This window comes from Podarcis melisellensis (assembly GCF_964234715.1).
Source record: "Podarcis melisellensis genome assembly, chromosome: 8".
NCBI lineage: Eukaryota > Metazoa > Chordata > Lepidosauria > Squamata > Lacertidae > Podarcis > Podarcis melisellensis.
The window spans coordinates 20,841,123-20,867,094 of NC_138540.1; the positions used below are offsets into that span (position 1 = coordinate 20,841,123).

Genomic DNA, 25,972 nt, shown 5'->3' on the forward strand with positions numbered 1-25,972 from the left:
AGAAGGAAGAATAAGAAGAAGCACCAGGGGAGAGACAGCTGACAGTGTCCTTGGAGAGCATTCCTGACGCCCCTTCTCCCACAACCAGATGGGCATTGAGAGTAGAAGAACAGAGAGCTCAGTGGCAAAAGGCTCAGATTAGCCGATGCAGGACTGGTGTAGATTAAGGGAGGCGAAGGGGAGAGGGACTTTACTTGGAGCAACGCTATCATTGCATAGAGACTACATCCCTTTGCCTCACTCTGTGAATACTGAATAAATTACGTGGTAAGGACTTTTTGTGTTATCTGCTTTTTTTTTTTGGCTGTAATCCCTAAGCCTTGACCACCAGTGATGTTCATTTGGGCCAGCCCCCCTCTCTTGTGCCAGACCTATCATGCAAGATTGCTGGAAACATAAAACAGGATAACTCTATACACACTATCTTGGGTGCTTTGAGTGAGACAGTGGTGTAGCAGTTTGAGTGTCAGATCAGAACCTGGGAGATCAGGGTTCAAATCTCCATTTGGCTGCTAGTCGCTGTCTCTAAGGCTAACCTACCTCACAGGGCTGCTGTGAGAATAAAGTGGAAGACAGGGAGAGCCTTGGAGGATAGGCAGGATTACATATGTGGTAACTAACACATTTTAATAAAATAAGGGAGATGAAATGTTGAAAGAAGATATGGAAAAATAGCAATTATATTTTAAAATATGTATTTTGAGGAGGAAGAATCCTAGACATCCTACCCATTATGTTGCCCACATTTGCCACAAACCAGATGAAACCAGATATGTTTATGGCTTAAAGGCAGCACAAGGGGGCTATTTTCTCACAGAGATTTGAATGCATTGGTTGAATCTCCTTGCAAAGAACATGAAAATGAGACGGGATGGTGAAAATGAGATGGAATGATGCGAGAAAAGCCTCAGGACACCCTCCCCCCCCCGCCATGCAAATAGTTTTGTTTCCAAGTTAAAGCCAATTCACACTCAAAGCCTCAATGGATATGCAAAAAAAGATCAGGAAAAGGGACCAGTGATATCACTGCAAATGACAAATGACACGACAAATTACAGAGTGTTAAGACCACTGAAGACCAACTAAAACACCCCACAGTAGAAGCAAACATCGACTTTTAATAAGGTAGCTTTAAAAGAACAAAATACCAAACCTATTACCTCCAGGCTGGGGTTGGGGGGGTTTGCTTGTTTTATACAGATGTTATTATTTTATTATTATATTTATTACCTGTCCTTACCAGCAGATCTCAGGGTGGGTTACAACTATTGAAAACTCAGAATTGGAAATGGTTAAAACAGATTTCAGGACTTGGGAATAGGGCGGGTCCTGAAAACACAACATTTCAGGTGTTAAAGAGGCCAGAGTAAAAATATCACTGATGCAGTAACAGTGCATTAGTGGTAAATTTATACTTAACTGTCCACATATCTTTCCACTTTATTAGTTGTTCTGCGATGCTTCCCCAATGCTGCCATATTACGGCCATCTGGAGGGGCAGCTCTTGTGCCATAGTGCAACTTACGTGAAGTGAGTCCTGATATACACATTTGGGCTTGTGCTCTGCCTCATCCATGCATTACTGCTATTTCCCCCAATACAATTCATTTTAATGTTATTTTGGCTTATAAAATATGCATTTTTAAACATACTTTCCATACATAATGTGCACACATTTGTGTGCACTTTATTTCGTTGGAAAACTATAACAAAATTCAGAGAAGTGCAAAACTGTGCAACAAAATTCAGAGAAGTGCTAATTTTGACAGACAGCTGTGTTTCGGCTTGTGCACCGTTTCAAAAAGTGTGAATGAAGTAGATGGGCATCAAAACGCAAAAGCAAATTTCTCTTCCCCCTCCCAGGTCCCTACCCACCAAGACCCAGCCACTGCACAGCTTACTGGGACTGGGCAGGTGCAGGATTAACCGACCACAGGTTACACACCAACAGTTCAGTACTGTAGCATTCGTGCTTTCATGTTTGCATGGCGAGGGCAGATAATATTGTTTCGCTAGCTGGATTTGGCCCATAGGCTGCCAGATGGCCACCCACTGTTTCCAGAACATCATGCAAATGATTAATTTTGCTTATAATTTGATTTAATGGCCTCCACCTGCCCTTTCACGGGGCAGAGTCACCCAGGTACCATTTGTCATTGCGTTCCACCAACTACTATTCAAATGCAACATATTCCCAGGCTTTAAAGCCTTTGCCTAGTGGGCATCGCCTCTAAGATCGCCATCCTAGTCAAGCAGGCCAACAGGATCAAACACAAATGGCCAGAAGGGTGGAATGCAGCTTCATGGGCTGAAAGAGAGAGCGGCCACAGGTATGGATATGAAGAAGAGCAAATAAAGGAAGGTAAGTCTATTCCCCCTTTCTTATGAACTGACTCCATAGGTAAAGGTAAAGGGACCCCTGACCATTAGGTTCAGTCGTGGCCGACTCTGGGGTTGCAGCGCTCATCTCGCTTTATTGGCCGAGGGAGCTTCCGAGGTACAGCTTCCGGGTCATGTGGCCAGCATGACTAAGCCGCTTCTGGCAAACCAGAGCAGCACACGGAAACGCCTTTAACCTTCCCCTCTGGAGCGGTACCTATGTATCTGCTTGCACTTTGATGTGCTTTCGAACTGCTAGGTTGGCAAGAGCAAGAACCGAGCAACGGGAGCTCACCCCGTTGCCGGGATTCGAAGTAGATAAATAGGTACCGCTCCAGCGGGAAGGTAAATGGCGTTTCCGTGCGCTGCTCTGGTTCGCCAGAAGCGGCTTAGTCATGCTGGCCACATGACCCGGAAGCTGTACTCTGGCTCCCTCGGCCAGTAAAGCGAGATGAGTGCCGCAACCCGAGTCGGCCACGACTGGACCTAATGGTCAGGGGTCCCTTTACCTTTACCCTACTGCCTTGCATGGTTGTTGTGAATCGCACATGACAAACAGCATGTAAACACTAGGCATAAAACAGAGATCTACCTTCCATTTCCCCCACCACAGGCTAAAATGGCTCTCAGTGCACTGCTTGGGCTCCTGGTTCCCATCCTTTCCATACAACTGAATGAAGCAAAGGCCAAGTCCCTGCTGACCCAGTTTAGTGCTCCGGGGGACTTTGTCCTTGGTGGGATGTTTGCCTTTCACTCCAAAGTACAGTACCTAAGCCAGGATGTGGAGCTGAAGACTCCCAAGTGTTCCAGGTGAGTAGGACCAAAAGAACCTCAGCAAAATGCACAGTCCACCAAGACTAGAGATGTAAAATTTCCAGGCATCTGAAGTTATGGAAAAGCACTTTCTTCAACATTTCATTCATCATTGTAAAAGAAAATATTTCAATATCAATTTCCCCAATTTCTTGACACCTCCCCACAATAATACCTAGGCTGGGAAAACCAGACCACCACCACCCCCGAAATCCCCCCACAGCAGACTTGTTATGAGTATCTCTTTCTGGGCTTCCGAACAAGGCAAGGGAGCTGTCCAGCATCAGTTGGTGCTGAACGGAAGAGGAGCTGTCCAGAGGGCACCTAGGCTAGGAACGAGCCTACGGAAGTTGTTGCACCAGCAACTTCCAGGCATCCAACTGGGGTTTAAGCATTCCACCTGTCTGCTTCTATCCTTGCCCCCCTCAGTTATGACTTTTATAGCCCTAGTCCCTCCTCCCAAGTAGGACTCTGACCAGGCTGCCTCATGTGACAAATTGAGAGCTGTGCTAAGCAGAAGGAGCTTAAGTTTAGACTCCACACCAAACTAGCAAAAATTGTGTGGGGTGAGCCTAATTGGGGACATAGCGAGACTCCCAATTCTTCTGATTTTCTGGCTGAGGCATTGTCTTGTGGAGGTGATCTCAGAGGTTCCCTGGTCCCAGTTTATGCTGGGAGGGGGGGATGCTGACATCATTTTCTGACAGTAAGGTCTCATTTTATTCCATCTTAAGCAAGGCAATGTCTTGACACTGCATAAGAGACACGGTAGCACCTCTGAGTCAAGCATGCAAAAAGCTTGTCATGTCCAGACTGGAAAGGATAGCTAACTGAGGCTGCTAATTGGAGAATCCATTAGAGCAGGGATGAAGATATTGTTGGGCTCCAACTCCAGTCAGGCCTGTGTGATCAATTTATTCCAACCCATCTCATCTCTGACTCAACCTTCTATTCGTTTTTGTCATTCCAAGGTGCTTCAACGAAATGGTACGGTCCTAATGAGAAAGGTTGTTCCACCTCAGTAAAATTAGGAGTATGCAGAGTGTTGAGTGTGGCTTCTAAGTCTGATTAGAGATCAGATTTCATCTGTAGCAATCACACACATAGGAGATATTTATAGAGTAAGAAAATAACAAAGCTGCTTATTATAGGAAGTGCATAACTTGGATAGAGAGGTTTCTAGTTCTAAGCTAACTAATCTAGAGAAGACAAAGGCAGTCATGCGTGCTCCTTTGTTCTCAGAGGATAGATCCAAAATGACCTTGAGGTCTGAGAGAGAAGTGTAAGAGGAGGAAGTTGTCAACAGGATGCAATCTAAGGTGTCTAAACTCCTATCAGCTAAACTGAGTTGCACCCAGACTCCCAACAAATTAAGCCCCTTTGACATCGCCCCCAATTCTTGACTTGAAGTCCAGCAAAGGAACCTTTGTCATTCACCATCCTTGAAATGACTAACTTTTTTTTAACCGCCTCCCTAAGCTTCGACATTACTGGCTACAAGCGCCACCTGAGCATGCGCTTTGCCATCGACGAAATCAACAACTCGACTTCTCTGCTCCCCGGTGTCAAGCTCGGCTATGAAATCCACAACACTTGCAACAACCCAGCCGTGGCTAACAAGCCCACAATGTCCTTCCTCTCCAAGTACCCCAACCACTATGGCGTGGAGGTGCAATGCGATTACACCAACTATAAGCCTCGAGTTGTTGCCGTCATCGGCCCCGGCAATTCGGAGCTGAGCGTGCTGGTGGCTCGCTTCCTGAAGTTTCTTTCGATCCCAGAGGTAAGATGGGAAGTGCATTGCACTGGCTCTTATGAAGATCTCTTCCTCCCTTCAAGGAAGAGCCTCCACTGGTGTGTTTTGAGCAGGATCCAGGGCGCTACATTGAGGCAGAAGGTTGAGATCTATCTGGGTGGTTGACCAGCAGAATCAAGAATTATGATAAATTCCCTGACCTTCACAGTAAGGTCCCAGGGCAGGTTAAGGTGCATCTAAGCACACCATTGTTCTATCTTAGGAAACTAATGAAAGTGCACCTTTTCTCGCAGACTTTTGGATATGGTTATGAGGGACTGAAATAATTCATATATACAGTGGTACCTCGGGTTACATACGCTTCAGGTTACATACGCTTCAGGTTACAGACTCCGCTAACCCAGAAATATTACCTCGGGTTAAGAACTTTGCTTCAGGATGAGAACAGAAATTGTGCAGCAGCAGCAGAAGACCCCATAGCTAAAGTGGCACTTCAGGTTAAGAACAGCTTCAGGTTAAGAGCAGACCTCCAGAACAAATTAAGTTCTTAACCCGAGGTACCACTGTAATTTGCCACTGCTTAATATGAACTGCATTTATATAGCTGTTTTAATCATTTAATTATCCTGTATTGCAGAGACTGGACTAAATGACCATTCCAACGATGCATTTCTGTGATTCTATGTATGTTATAGGCATTAAGTATGTCTGCTCATTATGCGCCTATGCCTTGTGTCCAATGCTAATCCTACTCAGAACAGACCTCTTTAAAATAAGGGAGACAGGACTAACTTAGGTTTACAAATTTCAGTGAGCTAACTCTGAATATAACTTAGCTGCGTTCTAGCCATAGATGCCCCGACACCCAAATCACTGTTGCTTGCTTGATTGCATTGTGTCAATTCAACGGTTGTTTGAATAACCCAATTTTCATAGTCTCCATCTAAGAAGATAATAACAGCCTGCTAGATTGGGCTAGTGGCTCATCTGGCCTGGAATTCTGTTCTCACAGTAGCCAACCAGATGCCTGTGGGAAGCCCACCAGCAAGACCCAATGACAAGAGCCCTCTCCCATCCTGTGGTTTCCAGCAGTGCATATTCAGAAGCATTACTGCCTCCAACCATGGAGGCAGAGCATAGCCACCAGGGCTAGGAACCATTGATAGCCTTTATGTTCCTCCATGAATTTACCTGCTCCTCTTAAAGTTGGTGGCCATCCTTGCCTCCTGGGGGAGTGAGTTCCATAGTTTAACCATGCACCATGTGAATCTGCCGTGAATCTTCCATATCCTCTCTATCTTCCATGTCTCCCCAGATCAGCTACGCCAGTTCCAGCTATAAGCTAAGTGACAGGCAACTATATCCATCGTTCTTCCGGACCGTCCCCAGCGACCGAATCCAAGCCGACGCCATGGTTCAGCTCCTGAGCAAGTTCAACTGGAACTGGGTGGCCACTTTGGTGACTGACGATGAATATGGCCGCCAGGCCCTGCAGATCTTTGTCCAGTTGGCTCTCTCCAAGGATATGTGTGTGGCCTACGAAGCCATCCTTCCGAGCGACCCAGAGGAAAGCAAGAGGAAAGAGGAGCTGTCCAAAATCGCCGACCAGCTCCAGAGGTCCAACATCAACGCCACGGTGATCTTCGCGCAACCGAGCAGCGCGGAGGCTCTGCTGAGGGTGGTTCTGAGCAGGGGCATCACTGGCAAAGTGTGGATTGCCAGCGAGTGCTGGGCAACCTCGCCCATCGTTGCTCATATTCCGAACCTGGCGAGAATAGGAACCATAATCGGGGTGGCGATAAAAAGCGGGGAGATGCCTGGGTTCAGAGAATATGTGAGGAATGTCGTGGCAGATCCTGGCAAGGACCAGAACAGCTCTGACACCAGTGAGGGGGATGAGCAGTGCTCTGATTGCAGCTCTCTGACTCTTGCCGACTTCTCCACAGACACCGGTCCCGCTAGGTTCTACAGCACATTCAATACCTACAAAGCGGTCTACGTCATCGCCCATGCTCTCCACCAGCTGCTTCAATGCAATTCCACAAGCAAGTGGTGCAACATGAGCAGAGAGGTCTACCCATGGCAGGTGAGTGAGGAGGAAGCAGTACAGGGTTACCTGCAAGGGCTGTGAGTTTTATTGGCTTTGGTCATTGTGAAAGGACTCCACGCTCTCTCTTCTCCTACCTGAGTTATTGAGACCAAGGCTGAGGAACATTTTTTTTTAGCTTGAGACTTGTGTTCTTTTCTGGGCAACCACCTCAGGGTCACATAATAATAATAATAATAAATTTTATTTGTATCCCGCCCTCCCCAGCCGAAGCCGGGCTCAGGGCGGCTAACAACAATCAAAACAATCAAACAATCAGATAATTGCACATTCTAAAAATATTTCATTATAAAAATCAATTGAAATCAAATTAATGGCAACTGATTAAGCAAGATTCTGTGCAGGTTGCCAGAGGAGGGAGTCAGGCTGTGCCCTGACCAAAGGCCTGGTGGAACAACTCTGTCTTGCAGGCCCTGCGGAAAGATGTCAGGTCCCGCAGGGCCCTAGTCTCTTGTGACAGAGCGTTCCACCAGATTGGAGCCGCAGCTGAGAAGGCCCTGGCTCTAGTTGAGGCCAGCCTAACCTCTCTGAGGCCTGGGACCTTGAGGGTGTTATTATTTGCAGACCGTAGGTTTCTCTGTGGGGCATACCAGGAGAGGCGGTCCCGTAGGTACGAGGGTCCTAGGCCGTATAGGGCTTTAAAGGTTATAACCAGCACCTTAAACCTGATCCTGTACTCCACCGGGAGCCAGTGCAGCTGGTATAGTACCGGATGAATGTGATCTCGCAGCGAAGACCCCATAAGGAGTCTCGCCGCGGCATTCTGCACCCGCTGGAGTTTCTGGGTCAGTCTCAAGGGCAGCCCCACGTAGAGCGAGTTACAATAATCCAGTCTGGAGGTGACCATCGCATGGATCACAGTGGCTAGGTCAGGGCGAGAGAGATAACGGGCCAACTGCTTAGCTTGGCGGAGATGAAAAAATGCCGCCTTTGTTATAGCTGTAATCTGCGCCTCCATAGAGAGGGAGGTATCGAAGATTACACCCAAACTCTTAACGGACGGTGCTGGCACTAATTGCACCCCCGCAAGAGATGGGAGTTGCCCCCTCAATCCCATATCGTCCCGCCCCAGCCAGAGGACCTCTGTCTTCGAAGGATTTAACTTCAACCGGCTCCCACGTAACCATCCAGCCACAGCTTCCAGACATCTTGCCAGTGTGTCTGGGGCCGAGTCAGGATGGCCATCCATCAACAGATAGAGTTGGGTGTCATCAGCATACTGATGGCAACCCAGCCCAAAACTCCGGACAAGCTGGGCGAGGGGGCGCATAAAGATGTTAAAAAGCATCGGGGAGAGAATCGCACCCTGAGGCACTCCACACACCAAGGAGTGGCGCGATGACAATTCCCCCCCAAGCGCCACCCTCTGTCCCCGACCAGAGAGAAACGAGCGCAGCCATTGAAGGACTGTGCCCTGGATCCCCACGTCGGCAAGGCGGTGGTCCAGGAGTTCGTGATCGACCATGTCGAAGGCTGCTGACAGATCTAGAAGAATCAGCAGCCCCGACCCGCCTCGATCCAGCTGCCTGCGGAGATCATCTGTTAGGGCGACCAGAGCCGTCTCGGTCCCATGACCAGCGCGGAAGCCGGACTGGAATGGATCCAGAGCAGATGTTTCATCCAGAAACCTACCAAGCTGTTCAGCAACCGCTCTCTCAATCACCTTACCCAGGAATGGAAGATTCGAGACCGGGCGGTAATTGGATAGATCTAAGGGATCTAATGATGTTTTCTTTAAGAGCGGACGCACCACTGCCTCCTTCAGTTCCCCTGGGAATATCCCGGTGCCAAGGGACAAATTGATGATATCCCCCAGGGGGGCCCGTACCTCGTCTGGACACGCTCTAATCAGCCATGACGGGCACGGGTCAAGAGGACAGGTGGTGGGCTTTCCAGCTCGGAGGAGTCTGTCCACGTCGGCTGGAGATATCCGATCAAAATGGTCCAATACTGGACCCGAGGACAGTCGAGGGGCCTCCAGTTCCTTTATTGTATCCAAATTGGCAGGGAGGTCATGGCGGAGCAACAGGACCTTCTCCGCAAAAAAGCTCGCAAATGCCTCACAGCTGTGTGTCAGATTGTTATTTAAATTTGGCTGTCCTTCAAGGGACGTTAAAGACCTAATTATACTAAATAATTGTGCCGGGCGAGAGCTAGCGGAGGCAATGGAGGCTGAGAAGTAAGACTTCTTAGCGGCCTTCACTGCCATCTCATAGGTTTTCATAAAAACCCTATAAGATGTTCTTGAGGCTCCGTCGCGGGCACCCCGCCATACTCGCTCTAGCCGTCTGAGGTCCCGCTTCATTTTCCGAAGCTCCTCGGTAAACCAGGGAGCCCGGTTTCTGCGGGGTCGCAGAGGGCGCTTAGGTGCGATCTCATCGATGGCTGCCAGGAGCTGGGTATTCCAGCCCTCAACAAGCTCAGTCAATGAGTCGCCAGGGGGAGCAAGGTCCCGCAAGGCTTGACGGAATCTATCAGGGTCCATCAGCCTCCGCGGGCGAGCCCAAATTGGCTCGCCACCTAAGCGGGGTGGGGGTGGAAAGTCAATCCTGGCTTTCAGAGCCTAGTGATCAGACCATGGCACCTTCATCGAAGGAGACATGATCACATCTATACCGGCACCAAAGATCAAATCCAGCGTGTGGCCTGCTTGATGTGTGGGGCCCGAAACAAACTGGGAGAGCCCTAGTGTCGCCATGGAAGACACCAGGTCCAGAGCCTGTGAGGAGGGAGTGGCATCAGCATGGAAGTTGAAGTCTCCCAATACCAATAGGTTAGGGAACTCCAAGGCCCAGCCAGCCACCGCCTCCAGCAGGCCTGACAGGGTGGCTGCTGGTGCGCTAGGTGGCCGGTACACCAGCCAGACAGCCAAGCTCTCCTCGGAGCCCCACACTAGGCCAACACATTCAATGCCGGGGATCGATGGCGATGGTAGAGCCCTGAAAGAACAATCTTCCCGGATTAGTAATGCCACCCCTCCCCCCCGGCCCACAGTCCGTGACTGGTGGAGGACGGAGAAACCCGGGGGCGCCATCTCTCGTAAGGTAACAGTTACCCCTTCGCGCACCCAGGTCTCCGTCACACAAGCCAGGTCAACCCCCTGCGAGGTAAAGAAATCTCGCAGGGTGGCGGTTTTGTTGCCTATAGACCTGGCATTGCACAACACCAGTGAAGGAGGTGAGTAATCCTTGCTCACCCTACCCTCGTCTCTCGGGATGGGGCGCAGATTGGAAGGGGTACGAGCAATGGAAGGTGGAGCCATGAGCAAAAAGTGGGTGGGGCAACTAAATAAAATGTTACCTTTGTACAGTAGGCTAGTTTTTACATATGTCCACAAACCCCTGTCCACCCACCAGCCAGACAAGCACGAGTTCAAGGGCACATTCCACTTAGGCATAAACACTAAGTCCTCCTGAACCTTCCCGAGAAGAGGAGGGCAGTATAGATTTACAACAGCCGTTTCTAGAACGTCATAGTTCAGAGGCTGCAGAGGGGAGAAGGTGGGATGTATTGGGAGAGGGCTAGGAGGAGGAAGAAGCAGCAGCAGAGGAGAGACAGCTGACAGACTCAGTGTCTTTCGAAAGCATTCCTGACCCCCCCCGTCTCCCAGGACCTGGTAAGTATTGAGAGTAGTAGAGCAGAGAGCTCAGAGGCAGAAAGCACAGATCAGCCGGCACAGAGATGACGTATAATAGGAGAGACGGAGGGGGGGGGGCTTGATTTGAAGCAACACCATTATCTCTCTTTCTGAGACTATTGAATAAAATACTTGGTAAGGTAAAGACTCTTATTGTTTATCTGCTTCTTGGCTGATATTGTGGGAAGGATTGGATTCCCTGAAGCCTGACAGACAGCAGCCACTGTAAGGGTTTCAATCCTCCAAACTTTGGAAGCGCTACATTTACTCCAGTCATTTCAGAAATCCTATCAGACTCCCTGTTCTCATGTAAGCACAGCTGCCCATTGGTGGGACGGGGGTACAGCCAGCTTTATAAACCTGTCCCATCGTTGCCCCTGACCTTCCACCCCTTACAGCAGCAACAGCAGCGTTATATGTTTTTTTAAAAATGCACTTAAATTTGTTAGTTTTTATACCACCAGTTACCTGGTCAATCGTGGGCCCCTAAGCGCATCGTTGCCCATCCGAGGGTGGTAATACCAGGATCCTCACCAAAGGGAGATTGCCCACACACTTGCCACACATTTTGCTTTGCAAATCTTTTGTATTTGGAGCACAAGAGTGCAAGAACAGCCTCGCTGGATCAGGCTGAAAGCGCATCTCATCTGACATCCTGTTCTCACACTAACCAGATGCCCATGGAAAGCATCCTTAAATCATGTGTTGCATCAGCGGTGAGGAGGCAGTATAGAGGAGCTTATGCTTTTAATTTAAAAAAAATACGAGAGGCTTCGATGTGCCTCCAACCCTCTGCTGACACCTCCCTCACTTGGGGTTTTAAATAACTACAGTTCTTCGGGTACTTTTCCTTGTTTTGCAGCTCCTGGAAGAAGTAGCTCGGGTCAACTTTACCATCAATTCTCATCTGGTTCATTTCAGCAAGTCTGGAAATCCTCCAACAGGTTACGACCTGATTTACTGGGATGCGACCACACATGGAAACCACGAGTTTGTCAGTTTCGGTAGCTACCATCCCCTGCAGCCTCAGCTCAACATCAGCAAATCAAAGATCCGCTGGAACACAAAGGAAGGGAAGGTTCGTGCTAAGTTGTTTATTCACTACTTACATACCTCTTGGCTTCTAAACAAATCCTCCTTTCTGCAAATGGTGGTGGCAGTTTTCATATTCTGTCCCTATTAAGTCCAAGCTCTGTTTAAACAGAACTAGGTTCTCTAGGCCTACTAAAGACATTTTCTCATCCTCCTCCAGTGCCCCTCATCTTTATCCTTAAAGCTCCACATCCTTCTCTTCCTACTGCTCCTCACAAGTCAGCTGGCTTTCTTCCAGCAAGATTTTCAGGCATAAGGACTAGAAACTTAAGGGGGGAAATTTTAAAAAGAAAAAAGAAAGAAAATAGATCATCTCAGGCTGCTGACTTTTATTGCCCAGTATTCAGTCCTCAGTTTGGACCATCCACTAAGAGAAGCTTCCCTTTCCCAGGATGGTATCAGTGTTGGGTGCTAGCAAATTCAGGAAGCTGTCGAGGCCCCAGAGCTCTCAAAGGGTTGCTGTCTGCTGGATCCAACTTCTGCTCCTTGCTGCAACTTGCAGTGGGGCTCCTCCATCTTGTCACTACCTATTTGCTTCCTCATCTACTGGCTTGTGGGGGCAGGCGGACAGCTAGAGGAGGGGTTGCCAACACAGCGCTCCTGGGCACAATGACACCCTTTTGGTCTTCCTCTGGCACCTTTGAGGCCCTCACTCACTGCTCCCTGTAGAGGTGCTGAGGGTGGCTACCATTTTGTCCCTTGAAAAGTACACAGAGATGGAGGAAGTTGGAAGAGTGGCAATCCTTCCCACCTCCTCTATCACCTTTATGTATGCTTCAATGCTTAGATTCATTCTCCTAGATATACCTTGGGATAAATGGAGTGTGCTTTCTTTCTCTCTGCCACTTGTGTGGTAGCTGGGTGCAGGAATGATCCAGGGGAGCAGAAAAAGAAGAGATCAGAGTGGATGGCATCTATGGCATTTCCTTTAAAAAAAGGTCCAAGTGTATTGTTGTTGTTTAGTCGTTTAGTCGTGTCCGACTCTTCGTGATCCCATGGACCAGAGCACGCCAGGCACTCCTGTTTTCCACTGCCTCCCGCAGTTTGGTCAGACTCATGTTTGTAGCTTCGAGAACACTGTCCAACCATCTTGCCCTCTGTCATCCCCTTCTTCTTGTGCCCTCAATCTTTCCCAGCATCAGGGTCTTTTCCAGGGAGTCTTCTCTTCTCATGAGGTGGCCAAAGTATTGGAGCCTCAGCTTCACGATCTGTCCTTCCAATGAGCACTCAGGGCTGATTTCCTTCAGAATGGATACATTTGATCTTCTTGCAGTCCATGGGACTCTCAAGAGTCTCCTCCAGCACCATAATTCAAAAGCATCAATTCTTCGGCGATCAGCCTTCTTTATGGTCCAGCTCTCACTTCCATACATCACTACTGGGAAAACCATGGCTTTAACTATACGGACCTTGTCCAAGTGTATTATGGGGCCTAAAAGGGTTGGCAACCCCAGATGTAGAGGGAAGGGGGGGCTAGCTTGTTTTGACAGGGTTTCCAAAGTGGTGGTGGGGACAGCACAGTCCACTGGAGTCAGTGAATACCTTTTGTTTGTTTCTTTCATTTCCAAAAGCCCCCCATATCAAGATGTACACAGGAGTGCAAACCAGGGCAGAAGAGATGGCTGAGAGGAGAACACAATTGCTGCTTTCTGTGTGAAGACTGTCCTGCAAATTACTTCCAGAACAAAAATGGTGAGCTGGAGTTTTTCCAGATGTGCCAAGGGTGCCTCCTCATTCAACAACTCTACATTGGCAGCGAAGTTTTGAACCAACACGTCTTTCTTCTTTTTGCCTTATAAATATTTTTAGCTCCTGTTCATGTTCCCCACCCCGTGTTCCGTTCTTACATTTTAAGTAAGAATGATCAGATGCATTTTTAGCCAATTAACTATGTTTGCATGATAATGAACAATAGAAAGAATGAGGGAGTAAACTTTGTCTCAGGTGGTGCATGTAAGGTAAGGTGAAAAGGTAAAGGATCCCTGGATAGTTAAGTCCAGTCAAAGGCGACTAAGAGGTTGCAGCGCTCATCTCGCTTTCAGGCCGAGAGAGCTGGCGTTTGTCCACAGACAGCTTTCTGTGTCTTGTGGCAATCATGACTAAACCACTTTTGGTGCAACAGAGCACCATGACAGAAGCCGAAGCGCACAGAAACGCTGTTTACTTTTTTTTTTTTTTTCGACGTAAATTTTTATTAAGCGTTTCAAAATAGAGAAAGAAAAAGAAAAAACAGAAAAAGAGAACAGAAAAATATACACGAATAACAATACATCAAATAGATATTTTTACATCACTTCTTTCACATAGTTGTTTCTTTCAGGACTTCCTTCAGCTAAATCGCAAGTCATTCGTAGCCAAAATTAATGTCCGCGTTTCTTCGTTTATATTGTCGTTATGTCTACTCTTACTCTCTATTTTCTTTGCACAATAACCTCTAGTCTGTTACAGTACGTCTTTAAATCCCTTGAGCGTTATTTTTCCATCACAAACGTATTCCAAGTAGTCTACATATTTCCCCCAGTCGCTGGTAAATATCTGGTCCTTTAAATATCTAATTCTCCCCGTTAACTTATCAAGCTCAGCATATTCCGATAATTTACCTCTCCACTCCTCCACCGTCGGGATTTCTTGTTGTTTCCACCTTTGCGCTATTACAACCCTTGCTGCCGTAACCGCATAATATACCAGTCTACGATCTTCCTTTTTTATATCTTGTCTTAATATCCCTAATAGGAAAATCTCGGGTTTCTTTATGAACGTGTATTTTAATATCTTTTTTAATTCGATGTAAACCTTCTCCCAAAACTGTTTTACCCTTCCGCACTCCCACCACATGTGGTAGAAGGAGCCCTCTACCTTTTTACACCTCCAACACTTATTGTCCACCTTGTACATTTTGGCAAGTTTCATAGGTGTCAAATGCCACCTGTAAAACATCTTCATAACATTTTCTCTTATCACAGTACACGCCGTAAAGTTTATCCCATCTTTCCATAATTTTTCCCAATCCTCAAATTGAATACTGTGACCTATATCTTTAGCCCAGCGAATCATTACAGATTTAACTTCTTCGTCAGCCAAGTTCCAATCAAGCAGCATTCTATATAACTTAGATATATTTTTCTCTTTGTTGTTAATTATCTCCGTCTGGTATTTAGAGTCTTTGTCTGCATAACCTCTTTCTTTGAAGTCCTTGCTGAACATCTGATTCACTTGTTGGTGGTGAAGCCAATCGTAAACATGTTCTTTTATCTGCTCATAGGGTTTAGTTCTCCATTTCCCTTCCACTTTAGTTACTAACTGATTATATGATGCCCAGTTCTTTCTCATGTTAGTAGTTTTTATACTTATAATTTCAAGAGGTGACAGCCAATGTGGTGTCTTCGGCTCTAGCAAGTTCTTATACCTTTCCCATGCCTCGATTATCGGCCCTCTAAAGATGTGGTTACCAAACCCCTTATGTGCCTTCGTTTTGTTCTTCCATAAGTAGGCATGCCAGCCAAAGCAGTTGTCGAAGCCCTCCAGATCTAGTAGCTCCGTATTTTCTAGCTTGACCCAGTCCTTTAACCAGCTTAGGCATACAGCCTCATAATATAGTTTTAGATCTGGCAAGGCGAAGCCCCCCCTTTCCTTTACATCTGTTAAGAGTTTAAATTGTATTCTGGGTCTTCTGCCCTGCCATATAAACCTCGAAATTACCCTCTGCCATTCCTTAAAAATCCTATTCCCTTTTATTATAGGAATAGTCTGAAACAAAAACATTAATCTTGCTAGCACATTCATCTTGATTATGTTGATCCTTCCCCACATTGACAGTTTTAGTCGTCCCCATTTTTCCAAATCCTTCTTTATTCCCCTCCACATCGGCTCATAGTTGTTTTTAAAGAGATCTATATTTCTAGGTGTTAGCCAGATGCCGAGGTATTTAACTTTTTTGACCATCTCTATCTGTGATTGCTGTTGGATTGTTTCTATTGTCTTCGGATCTATATTTTTACATATCATTTTTGTTTTTGTCTTATTTAGTTTAAACCCGGCCACTTCACCAAATGATTCTGCTTCCTTCAATATCTCTCCCACAGAGGTTTCTGGGTCTTCTGTCATTACTACCAAATCGTCAGCGAAGGCCTTGGTCTTATACACATTCCGTCCTAGCTTTACTCCTCTAATATTCTCATTTTGTCTTATGGCGTTTAAAAGGACTTCTAACACTGTTATAAATAGTAACGGGGAGAGCGGGCATCCTTGTCTTGTTCCCTTCCTTATCTTTATTTCCTCCGTTACCATATTATTTACGATCAGTTTGGCCCTCTGTTCTGTGTATATTGCCCTTACCCCATTAAGGAAGTCTTTGCCTACATTCATGTGTTCCAGGTTTCTCAACATAAAATTCCATAGCACATTATCAAATGCCTTTTCGGCGTCAATGAACATCATTATAACTTGTTTATCAATCCTTACAGACAGGAATTCTAACATATCAATGATATTTCTTGTGTTGTCTCTCATCTGCCGGCCAGGTAAGAAGCCTGCCTGATCTGTGTGTATGATATCTGCTAATACATTCTTTAACCTTCTTGCCAGAATTCCTGCAAATATCTTATAGTCTACATTCAGCAGCGAGATTGGTCTATAATTTTTGACTTGGGTCAGGTCTGCGTCCTGTTTGGGGATAAACGTGATGTATGCCTCCTTCCAAGTTTCTGGAATTTCTCCTTTCTTTAAGATGTTATTCATAGTGTTTTTCAAGGGTCTTACTAGAATAGGTTTCAGTTCTTTATAATAGCTGGCAGTAAATCCATCGGGGCCTGGTGCTTTGCCCCTCTTGAGATCTCTAATTACCTCCTCGATTTCCTCGTTTTCAATTGCTATGTTTAATCTTTGTCTCCCTTCCTCCGGGATTTTTTGTCCCCCTTTATCTTTCATGTATCTTTCTATTTTCCTTAAACCTACCTTTTCCTGGTCCTTATACAGGTTTCTATAATAATTAAGAAACTCCCTTCTAATTCCTTTGGGGTCAGTTCTCTCCTCCCCCTCTATTATTATTTTATTAATCGTCCCCTGTTCTTTCCTTTTTTTCGTTTGCCAGGCAAGCCATTTGCCTGGCTTGTTCGCAAATTCAAAGTTTCTTTGCCTAAGTCTTTTAATATTCCACTCTACTTCCTTGTTTATCATTGTAGCAAACTGGGTTTGTAGGATTTTTATTTTTTCTTTTGTTTTCAGACAATTGGGGTTTTGGGCTAGCTCTGATTCGTTTGTCATTATCTGTCTTAGAATTTCCTCTTTATTTTTCTCTCTGTTCCTGTTTTTGATTGCGTTTTGTTGAATGAAGTACCCTCTTATTACCGCTTTATTAGCATCCCATACTATATTGTCTTTTATCCCTTTATCACAATTCTCCTTAAAGTACTCTGACAATTCTTTTTTTGCCTTTTCCACCACCTTCTGATCGTCTAACAAGTAATCTTTTAGTCTCCATCTAAATGTTCTTTTCTCTAAGCTTTCTAGTTCCATCTCTACTGGATTATGGTCTGATATTACTTTCGGTCTTATCTCTATAGATTTAACTCTTGGACATAATTCCTTTGAGATCCAGATCTGATCCAGTCGTGAGAGTGAGTGGTTAGGTTCCGAATAAAAAGTATATTGTTTCACAAGAGGGTGTCTAAGACGCCATATATCCACTAAATTGTAATTCTCCACCATAGAGAAGAAGGATTTTGGTAGTTTCCCTTCTTTACTTCCTCCATCTCTGCGTCTATCCATCTCCAATGAAATAACCGCATTCATATCCCCCATTATGATTATTTTTTGATCTGCATACTCCATTAGTTTTTCTTCTAATCTTTCGAAAAATTCCTTTTTGCTACCATTCGGGGCGTAGATCCCGACTACCATCATCCTTTCTCCTTGCCAATTGATGTTAACCCCTATCATCCTCCCCTCCTCGTCTTTAAACATTGTTTTGGCTTCTATTTTGCTATTGATATACAATACCACCCCTCTTTTCTTTACCTTATCCAGTGTTTCAAATTCGTTCCCTAGCCGTTTATTAATCAGAACCTTTCTATGCTTTCTGGCCACGTGTGTCTCCTGGAGACAAATAATATCTAGATTTTTCTTTTTCAAACATTGCTCAATTTTATTTCTCTTTTTTTTGTCATTCATCCCATTGATGTTCCAATTCCAAATTTTTAATCCCATAGTGCTTAATTTCTTCTTTTTTAGTCTTTATAATCCTCCTGTTTCTTGTGTATTCCCTAAGTCTCCCTCTTCTTCTTCTACCTCCTCCCCTGATCCACTCCCCTCCTCCTCCTGATCCCCTGTCGTTCTTGATTCTCCCGATTGGGCCCTCTCTGCTCTTCCTGTTTCATTTGTGTCTACTTTAAGTTCCTTATATTTCCTGAGGAATTTCCCGGTCTCTTCTTGATTTACCAACTTATGTCTTTTCCCTCTATATATAAATGATATCCCTTCCGGGAATTCCCACCTAAACTCAATCTTGTTCTTCTTCAATGTTTGCGCCAAGGGTTTATAAGAGTCTCTCCGTTTAAGTAGTCTAATTGGGACATCTTTAAAGATAATTATATAATTCCCATCTATATTTAGTCTCTTTTCTCTGTTCCTCTGGAGGATCAAATCTCTCATTTCTTTGTTTTTGAACGTAATCAAACAATCACCTGTGAGCTTCTTTGCTCTAGTTGCATTGACACGCATTCTAAATGCATTTAGTATGCTGTTGGCCATTTCCTCTATAGGTATACCCATCCAATCCGCTAACTCCTTCGTCAATCTTTCTTTTACATTTTCATTCTGTGTCTCCGGAATGGCCCTCAGCCTCAAATTCACCTCCCTCTGCCTTAATTCGTTCATCGCTATGGTATCCTTCATCTCTTCCTGTGTCTTACTTAGCTCCATCACTTCTAGTTTAATTTTTTCCTTATCTCTCTTTATGTCTCTCAACTCTACTTTAGTCTTTTTTAGTCCTTCCTCTGCGAGCTGCGTCCTCCTAGATATTTCTTTTATTTGGCCCTTTAATTCGTTCACTGTTTCCTCCATTTTTTTATCCAATTTCCCAATTCTGTTATCCACTTGTTCTAATTTATGCTCTACATTAGCTTGGCTTTGTTTTATTTCCGCAAACATCTTCAGAATCTCTGACTTAAAGTCTCCCTCCTGTTTGGAGCCTCTCCTCTCTCCTGGAGTTCCCCCGTTCGTTCCTTTCTTCCCCGTGAGTGACATCATGTACCCTTGTATCAGTCTTCCTTTTTACTATTCCTTTCTATCCCCAAATTAGTTTTTCTAGTACCTTCTAATGCTGGTACCTTCCTCTGTTTCTTTGCAATCCCGTCCTCCTTTCCAAAATTCACATTACATTTACATTACGTTTACATTTGCATTCACATTAGCATTTACCTTTGTTGTCCCTGGTTACTTCTCAGGAACAATAACCAAAAGTCTTTATAATAGTCAGGGTCTCTTTTAGTCAATATCCCTTATGGCCAATAATCCCTAGTTATCAATGATTCCTGAGTCCAAATGCCCATATCCAATAGTCCGCAGGCAGTGTTATTGGTTTGTAATGTACTTGTGTCCATCTGCGTCGTAACCCCAATTTCACTTTATCCACACGTTACTTCCCATAAACGAATATTACTTCCCTTCCCCCCATCTGTAGGTCCAGTTATTATTGATCCTATAGTCCAATTGTTTTTAGTCCTGTGATCCTGTAGTTGGGCAGAGTTGGGTATTCGGTAAGGGAGGAGGGATGTTAAACAGTGGGGTATAGAAACAGATACAGATACAAATACAAGTGGGGGGAGGGGGGAGGAGGGGAGGAGGGGGGAGCAAGGGAGGGGGTAGTCGACTCACACCTACTCCATCTTGTTTCAGAAAGTCGCCGGGACCGCTCGCGTTCCCGCTGGGTCTTTACGCTGTCTTTAACCTATCTTTACCCTGTCCTTGGAGCTCTAGGGGGGTTTCGCGTTTCTCGTTTTCGAATCCCCTTTGCCAAGTAGAGAAGTGCCGGCAAAACCCTGTTGTTACGCTGTCAGAATATGTCGTCCTCTCCCCTCTTCACTTCTTCAGACTCCGCACTTCTACACCAAATGGCGGCGAGGGTTTCCCTTCTCTTCCGGGTCTCTCACTTTCGTGTGTGATGCAAAGAAAAGCCGAGGAGGGAGGGAAATATCTCCCCCTCCCCTTTGTAGTCTTTTATGCGCCAGGAATGTTGTTCTCACTTTTCCTTGGGCTCTTTACAAGTCTCTCCGCCTCCACCTCCCCCCCAAGCTGCTGTTTTCCCTTCCTGGGGGGGTGCACTTGAAAGAGGACCGCGTTACCGCCCGGGCAAATCGCTCACTTTCTTTAGTACTGGATTTTCGCCGCGTCTAGGTTGGCTTCGACTATAGTCTGAACTCTGTTTACTTCTCTAGGTTACTTTGAGACTTCCTTGTTGCTGCTCTTCGCCACCAAACTACTAAGCATCAAAGTTCTTTTTTTTGAAAGCGGGCCGCTCTTCCTGCAAGCGCAGGGCTTCGCTATCTGAAGGTAAGAAAATGGTTCCCCTCGACCCTCGGGCTTTCCCCGCTACGCTCTTCGCCTCTTACGAGGTTACCTGGCAGCCGGTTTGTCCTGTTCTTGGTCGTGTCGGGTACTTGACTCCTTGAACACCCTTCAAAGGAGTTTTGGGGGGTCTCCGCGCCCTGGAGTTGCCCCTATCCTTCAGAATAGCCCGGGTTTCTACCGCACGGTAAAACCCTGCTTGCGCTGGAATCGCGGCTCACCGGAAGAGTGCTCTTGGTCCTCCGCCTCCCTGGCTCCAGATTAGTCCGCTTTCCTGGTCTGCAATAGAAAGGGGGGGGGCGGCGACCCAGAAACGCTGTTTACTTTCCCACCACAGCGGTACCTATTTATTTACTTACACTGGTGTGCTTTTGAACTGCTAGGTTGGCTGAAGCTGGGACAGAGCAACAGGCGCTCACCCTGTCGCACAGATTTGAACTGCCGACCTTCTGATCGGCAAGCCCAAGAGGCTCAGTGGTTTAGACCACAGCGCCACCCGCGTCCCTTTCGGTAGTGCATGGGAGGCTTTGTCTTAGAAGAGGCATCTTTTAATCTCTCTCTCTCTCTCTCTCTCTTGCACACACACACACACACAATGGGATGCCCCTTTTGGCACCATCGTAGAAGAGGTATTCCTTCTTTTCCCACACACAATGACTGTCACCAGAAGACTGTTTTCTTAAAAAAAAATAAGTGCTGGCATTAAAAAAGGATCAGACTAGCCAGGGAAAGGGCAACTTTTCAGCCAAACAAACTGGGTTGCATCCAACATAGTTCTACTCAGCCTCCTCCTCTTCCTGCCTAATCAACTATTCTTTTCATCCAGATCCCCATGAATGCACCCCATGCCCTAGAGAGAAATGGTCTCCTCCGCAGAGCACCACATGCTACGACAGAGCGTTTGAATACCTGGAGGTGACTGACACCCTCCCCATCAACATGGTGGCCTTGACGGTCTTGGCCATGGCCCAAATGGCCGTTGTCACCGGCATTTTGGCCAAGCACCGCGGCACCCCGGCCATGCGCTTTGTCGGTGGCTTCCCCACACTCTCCATTGTCCTCTCCTCAACCTGCTTCTGCAGCAGCTTCTACTTATTCATCATCAAGCCCACCTCGATGGTCTGCAAGCTCCGGCAGCCCCTCTTCTTCTTCAGCTTCACCATCAGCTTGGCCACACTGCTTGGCAAGACACTCCAAAGCTCAGGGCTCGGCTGGACCTTGAAGAGGCCTAAGCTGAGGAAGCACCTGATGGGCCTCTGCATCCTCCTCAACATAGCCATCCAGGGCCTCCTTTGCCTCGTGTGGTATTTCTGGAACCCTCCTTCCTTGGAGGAGAGCACTGAGCTGGAGAAGACCATCCTGGTGCAATGCCGGGACAGCTCCTTCCCGGGCTACAGCTTGCTCCTAGCCCATGACTTTGGCCTGGCTGCCGTCTGCTGCCTCTGCACCTTCATGGGGAACAACTCGGACCAGAGGAACGACAAGGCTGCCAAGTCCATTAGCTTTGCAATGATCCTCATCCTCATCATCTGGACACTCTTCGTGCCCACCTACGCCACCTCCCAAGGGAAGTTTGTCTCCCTGTTCCAGGTCTTTGCTGGCCTGGCCAGCATCTTTGCCATCTTCGGCTCCTACTACTACCCTGTGTGTTACATCCTGCTCTTCACGCCCCACATGAACACGGATGCCTACTTCCGCTGCCTGCCCCAGAACCCTCCGGCAGACGGCAAGCCGGATGCTCCAGAAACCAAGTAACGTAGGGAGGGGGAGAAGACTGCCGGCTCCCCACTGGGGCATCCGGTCAGCCACTGTGGGAACAGGATGCTGGACAAGATGGGCCATTGGCCTGATCCAGAAGACTCTTCTCACATTCTTATGTGCCCTCTAGTATTTCTCAAACTTGATAAACACTGGAGGGCACCATAAGTCTCCAGCTGTTGTTGGGACTGCAACTCCCATCATCTCTGACCACTGGTCCTGCTAGCTAGAGATGATGGGAGTTGTAGTTCAACAGCAGCTGAAGACCCAAATTTGAGAAACACTGCTCTAGATAGTGCTGGACTCCACTATTTCCACCCTACCCCTGATTATTTACCATGGTGGCTGGGGCCAGCATCCAACCTCTGGAAAACCACAAGTTCGCCATTCCTACTGTAGGAATTAGAGCAGATGTCCCTACCCTGATGTCCCCCAGGTGTTGTTAGATTACAGCTCCCATTCTCCCTAATTCCCTTGGTCAGGCTGGTTGCGGCTGATGGAATCAGGAGTCCCAACAACATCCAGAGAGCGTTAAGTCACAGACAGCACATTTGACACAAAACTCTGGCTCAGCGAGGACGTGAAGTGGTTCTTTGGCTACGTTTCAAGGAGGTTCTCACTGCATCTATTAGCAGCTGTTCCAGCAGGCTGCAGAAACGAAGGAGAGGGAAAACAGCACAGTCTACCCTCGGCAGTGCCAGAGCGGGGCAAACACAAACACTCTAAACAAGGAGCTTGCCTTAGGGCCATATCCCCTTGTGGGCAAACTTCCGTCAGTGATGGACGGAGCCTGAGGCAAAAATGGGCAGGTGAACAGGTGACTTACCTTCATAGAGTTATATTCTCTGTAGTTACATGCAAAAGTCAGTGGCTTCTCCATGTGTGCGCACACACACACACCCCTCTCTATCCACGCCAGTAAAAGATATGACCACGGTTCACGAATTTGTTCCTGAGAAGGGTGCGGAACAGAGCCAGAGAGGATTGTTGCTGGGTTGTAACCCAGGAAGCAGAGACATCACCTTGACAACAAAGGTCCGTATAGTTAAAGCTATGGTTTTCCCAGTTAGTGATGTATGGAAGCAAGTGCTGGACCATAAAGAAGGCTGATCGCCGAAGAATTGATGCTTTTGAATTATGGTGCTGGAGGAGACTCTTGAGAGTCCCATGGACTGCAAGAAGATCAAACCTACCCATTCTGAAGGAAATCAGCCCCAAGTGCTCACTGGAAGGACAGATCGTGAAGCTGAAGCTCCAATACCTTGGCCACCTCATGAGAAGACTCTCTTCATGAGAAGAGAAGACTCCTTGGAAAAGACCCTGATGTTGGGAAAGATGGAGGGCACAAGGAGAAGGGGACGACAGAGGACGAGATGGTTGGACAGTGTTCTCGAAGCTACCAGCATGAGTTTGACCAAACTGTGGAGGCAGTGGAAGACAGGAATGCCTGGCGTGCTCTGGTCCATGGAGTCACGAAGGGTCGGACACGACTAAATGACTAAACAACAACAACCCATGGATATTCTTCAACTCCATTATCTTCTTGGATGCATTATCTATTCTGTGTTAGGCATTACCCTTTCTCTTGTTCAGTTTTAAGCTGTTAAACTAGGTTGGTTTATTTGCATTGCTTCATACAAACTTGTACATACTGATTCAAACCATTGTACTTAATTCTTCATTTGGTATGCTGTGAGCTACTTTGGGCACAGTTCTGAAGGAAAGCGGCATACAAATAAATGCACGGTGATCTATTTGGATGTTATCGAACATTTCCTGTCTCTTTCCTATATGCTTCGCGTGGTTTAAAAAGGTGTGCAATGCTGTTAACTTGACCCAAGCCTTTGGGACAGGTTTGGATGACAATGCAGGTAAAGGTGTTTGGATATCACACACTTACATGTGTAACTTTAAAGGTGCTTCTGCAAGAGACACAATCGGAGGTGTGGCACGCACATAGCCTAATATGCCCTCTGATTCCCTATTCCATTTGGGGCAAATGGGCCACTGTTTCACCAACTTCAGCCTGCCCTAAGCCAGCCCCACCTGACAACCTGCTGAAGGGTCCTCTTTAAGCTTAGTATTTTCCTCCTAGAACTCAGAAGGGAGTAGGAGGATGAGGACAAAACTAGAATGATTTCGCTTTCCTTGTCATGGGCTCTGGCGCCACCTACTGTTCGTCTCCCTGACTTCCGCCCTACCAGTCCCAATGGGCACCAGCCACCAATCCCCTGATTACTAGAAGAAGAAGAAACCTTGGGCTCTGAAGAAGACTCATAACTGCATCAGGACAAAGCAAGCTTGGACTGCCACCCAGGAATAAGTTACGGTGCTTGCAGAATATGAAATATACAGTCCACAACACACACACCTCTCAAAATAAAGTATCACCACAAATAAAGGAAAGACAGGAAAGTGCATTTGTCACGTAAAAATTAAAAGCTTTTTTTTAGTGTTTAAAATAGCATTTACACATAAGCTGCTATATATTAACTATACAGACACTTGAATTTTAATACAATATCTACAAAAAAAGAAAGAATTCAATTATGAAATAGACATGTAAAATGGGGAAACAGTACGGTTCACACTGCCCAAAGGTTGACCTTGGGAACTGAACCCGTTCTAGGACAGTTAACATTTGAGAGTGATAGGGAGTAAAGATTCTCCCCACCTCCAGTCATTACTTAAAATCATTTATTTTAAATTGTTTTCCTCTACTGTACATAAATTCTTTACACATCTTTCTAATCACTGATTAGAATTAAAATCATTCTTTTGAAGTTACTCACTACAATCCAGATAAACAAAATTTTAAAAAAGCCAAGGGGTGAGTCCACCTGGTGGATTAACAGCAGATCCACACCATTCAAAGTTCATAGATCCTACGATGCAAGAATAACAGCTAAAGGATCCCTGGCATAGAATCACAGAATTGTAGAGTGGAAGGGATCCCTAGGGAGCTGAAGGGGTGTGCATTTAAAAGCACGGAATCCCAGCAACCTCAATCTGTTAAGGAATTGTAGCTCTGTTGGGAGGGAACCGACACTTCCCAGGGATGACTGGGGGAAGCCATGTGCTTTAAACAGATGGTGTGGATCTGCCCGAAAACAGAACAGGAACAAAAGCAAGACTGGCCTAAGGTCAATGACAAGACAGTGGGGCATGTTTGTCCAATTACAGTCAGATTAAACAATCATGGGTGGATCACTCTAAAAGAGTGTAGAAAGAGCACAGAACCACAGGGACACAGCAAGTGAACCATTTTAAACATGGGTGAACCATTTTCAAGGTTGAAGACCAATGTACCCCCTTAAAAATGGGTTGGGCCAACTTAAGGCAGCTACCTATGTTACACCTGTCATCAACCTAACAGCTATTTTGGAATTTGGAAGCTTCTAAGAATCCCTAACAGGTCCACACAACTGTGGCAAGGCTGCCCCCTACTACATAGGTGGTATCATTGTATTATCTATGTGTGTCTATGCCTGTATCTATCCACAGGGGTGTTGCAGATCTTACGATTCACGAAGCAAATAGTTGTGCTATTCTAAACGCTTGCTCATGTGAGTTTTGCCGTAAGTACTGGAGATATAAAGTTGTAGCCAATGTTTGTTTTACTCAAGAGAAGACCCTACCCCTATACTTAATGCACAAGACGCAACATAGTTCCATCAATTTCAATGGGTCTACTCTTCAGTAAACCTTGACTGGATGTTACCCCATTTAACTATATATCCACAAGAAGAAACGGCTGGTCTTCACACTCCTCTTCTCCGAGATTTGCACCCTCAGAGTAAACTGATTTGCAACTCTTAACATCTCTTCTGGGATGTCTGCAAGAAAGCTGAGCTGCCTAGGAAGGAGC

At 46.3% G+C, this 25,972-nt stretch overlaps 1 protein-coding gene across 1 annotated transcript; it reads left to right on the forward strand.

Moving 5' to 3' along the window:
* The first annotated feature begins 372 nt into the window (after window positions 1-372).
* On the forward strand, window positions 373-22,313 carry LOC309376768 (taste receptor type 1 member 3-like). The gene is made up of 7 exons (XM_081923554.1): window positions 373-2,362; window positions 2,993-3,189; window positions 4,672-4,975; window positions 6,264-7,034; window positions 11,555-11,770; window positions 13,356-13,476; window positions 21,173-22,313. Exons 2-7 carry the CDS (start codon window positions 2,999-3,001, stop codon window positions 22,099-22,101), a joined length of 2,532 nt encoding a protein of 843 aa, XP_081779680.1. The 5' UTR covers window positions 373-2,362; window positions 2,993-2,998; the 3' UTR covers window positions 22,102-22,313.
* Window positions 22,314-25,972: the final 3,659 nt, after the last annotated feature.

What these genes read in the sequence shown, in the direction of transcription:
- LOC309376768 (XM_081923554.1), top strand. Translation starts at nt 2,999, where the DNA reads ATGGCTCTCAGTGCACTGCTTGGGCTCCTGGTTCCCATCCTTTCCATA. An exon ending in AAGACTCCCAAGTGTTCCAG is followed by an intron (nt 3,190 to 4,671) that starts GTGAGTAGGACC and finishes CGCCTCCCTAAG; the next exon opens with CTTCGACATTACTGGCTACA. An exon ending in GGAACACAAAGGAAGGGAAG is followed by an intron (nt 11,771 to 13,355) that starts GTTCGTGCTAAG and finishes CATTTCCAAAAG; the next exon opens with CCCCCCATATCAAGATGTAC.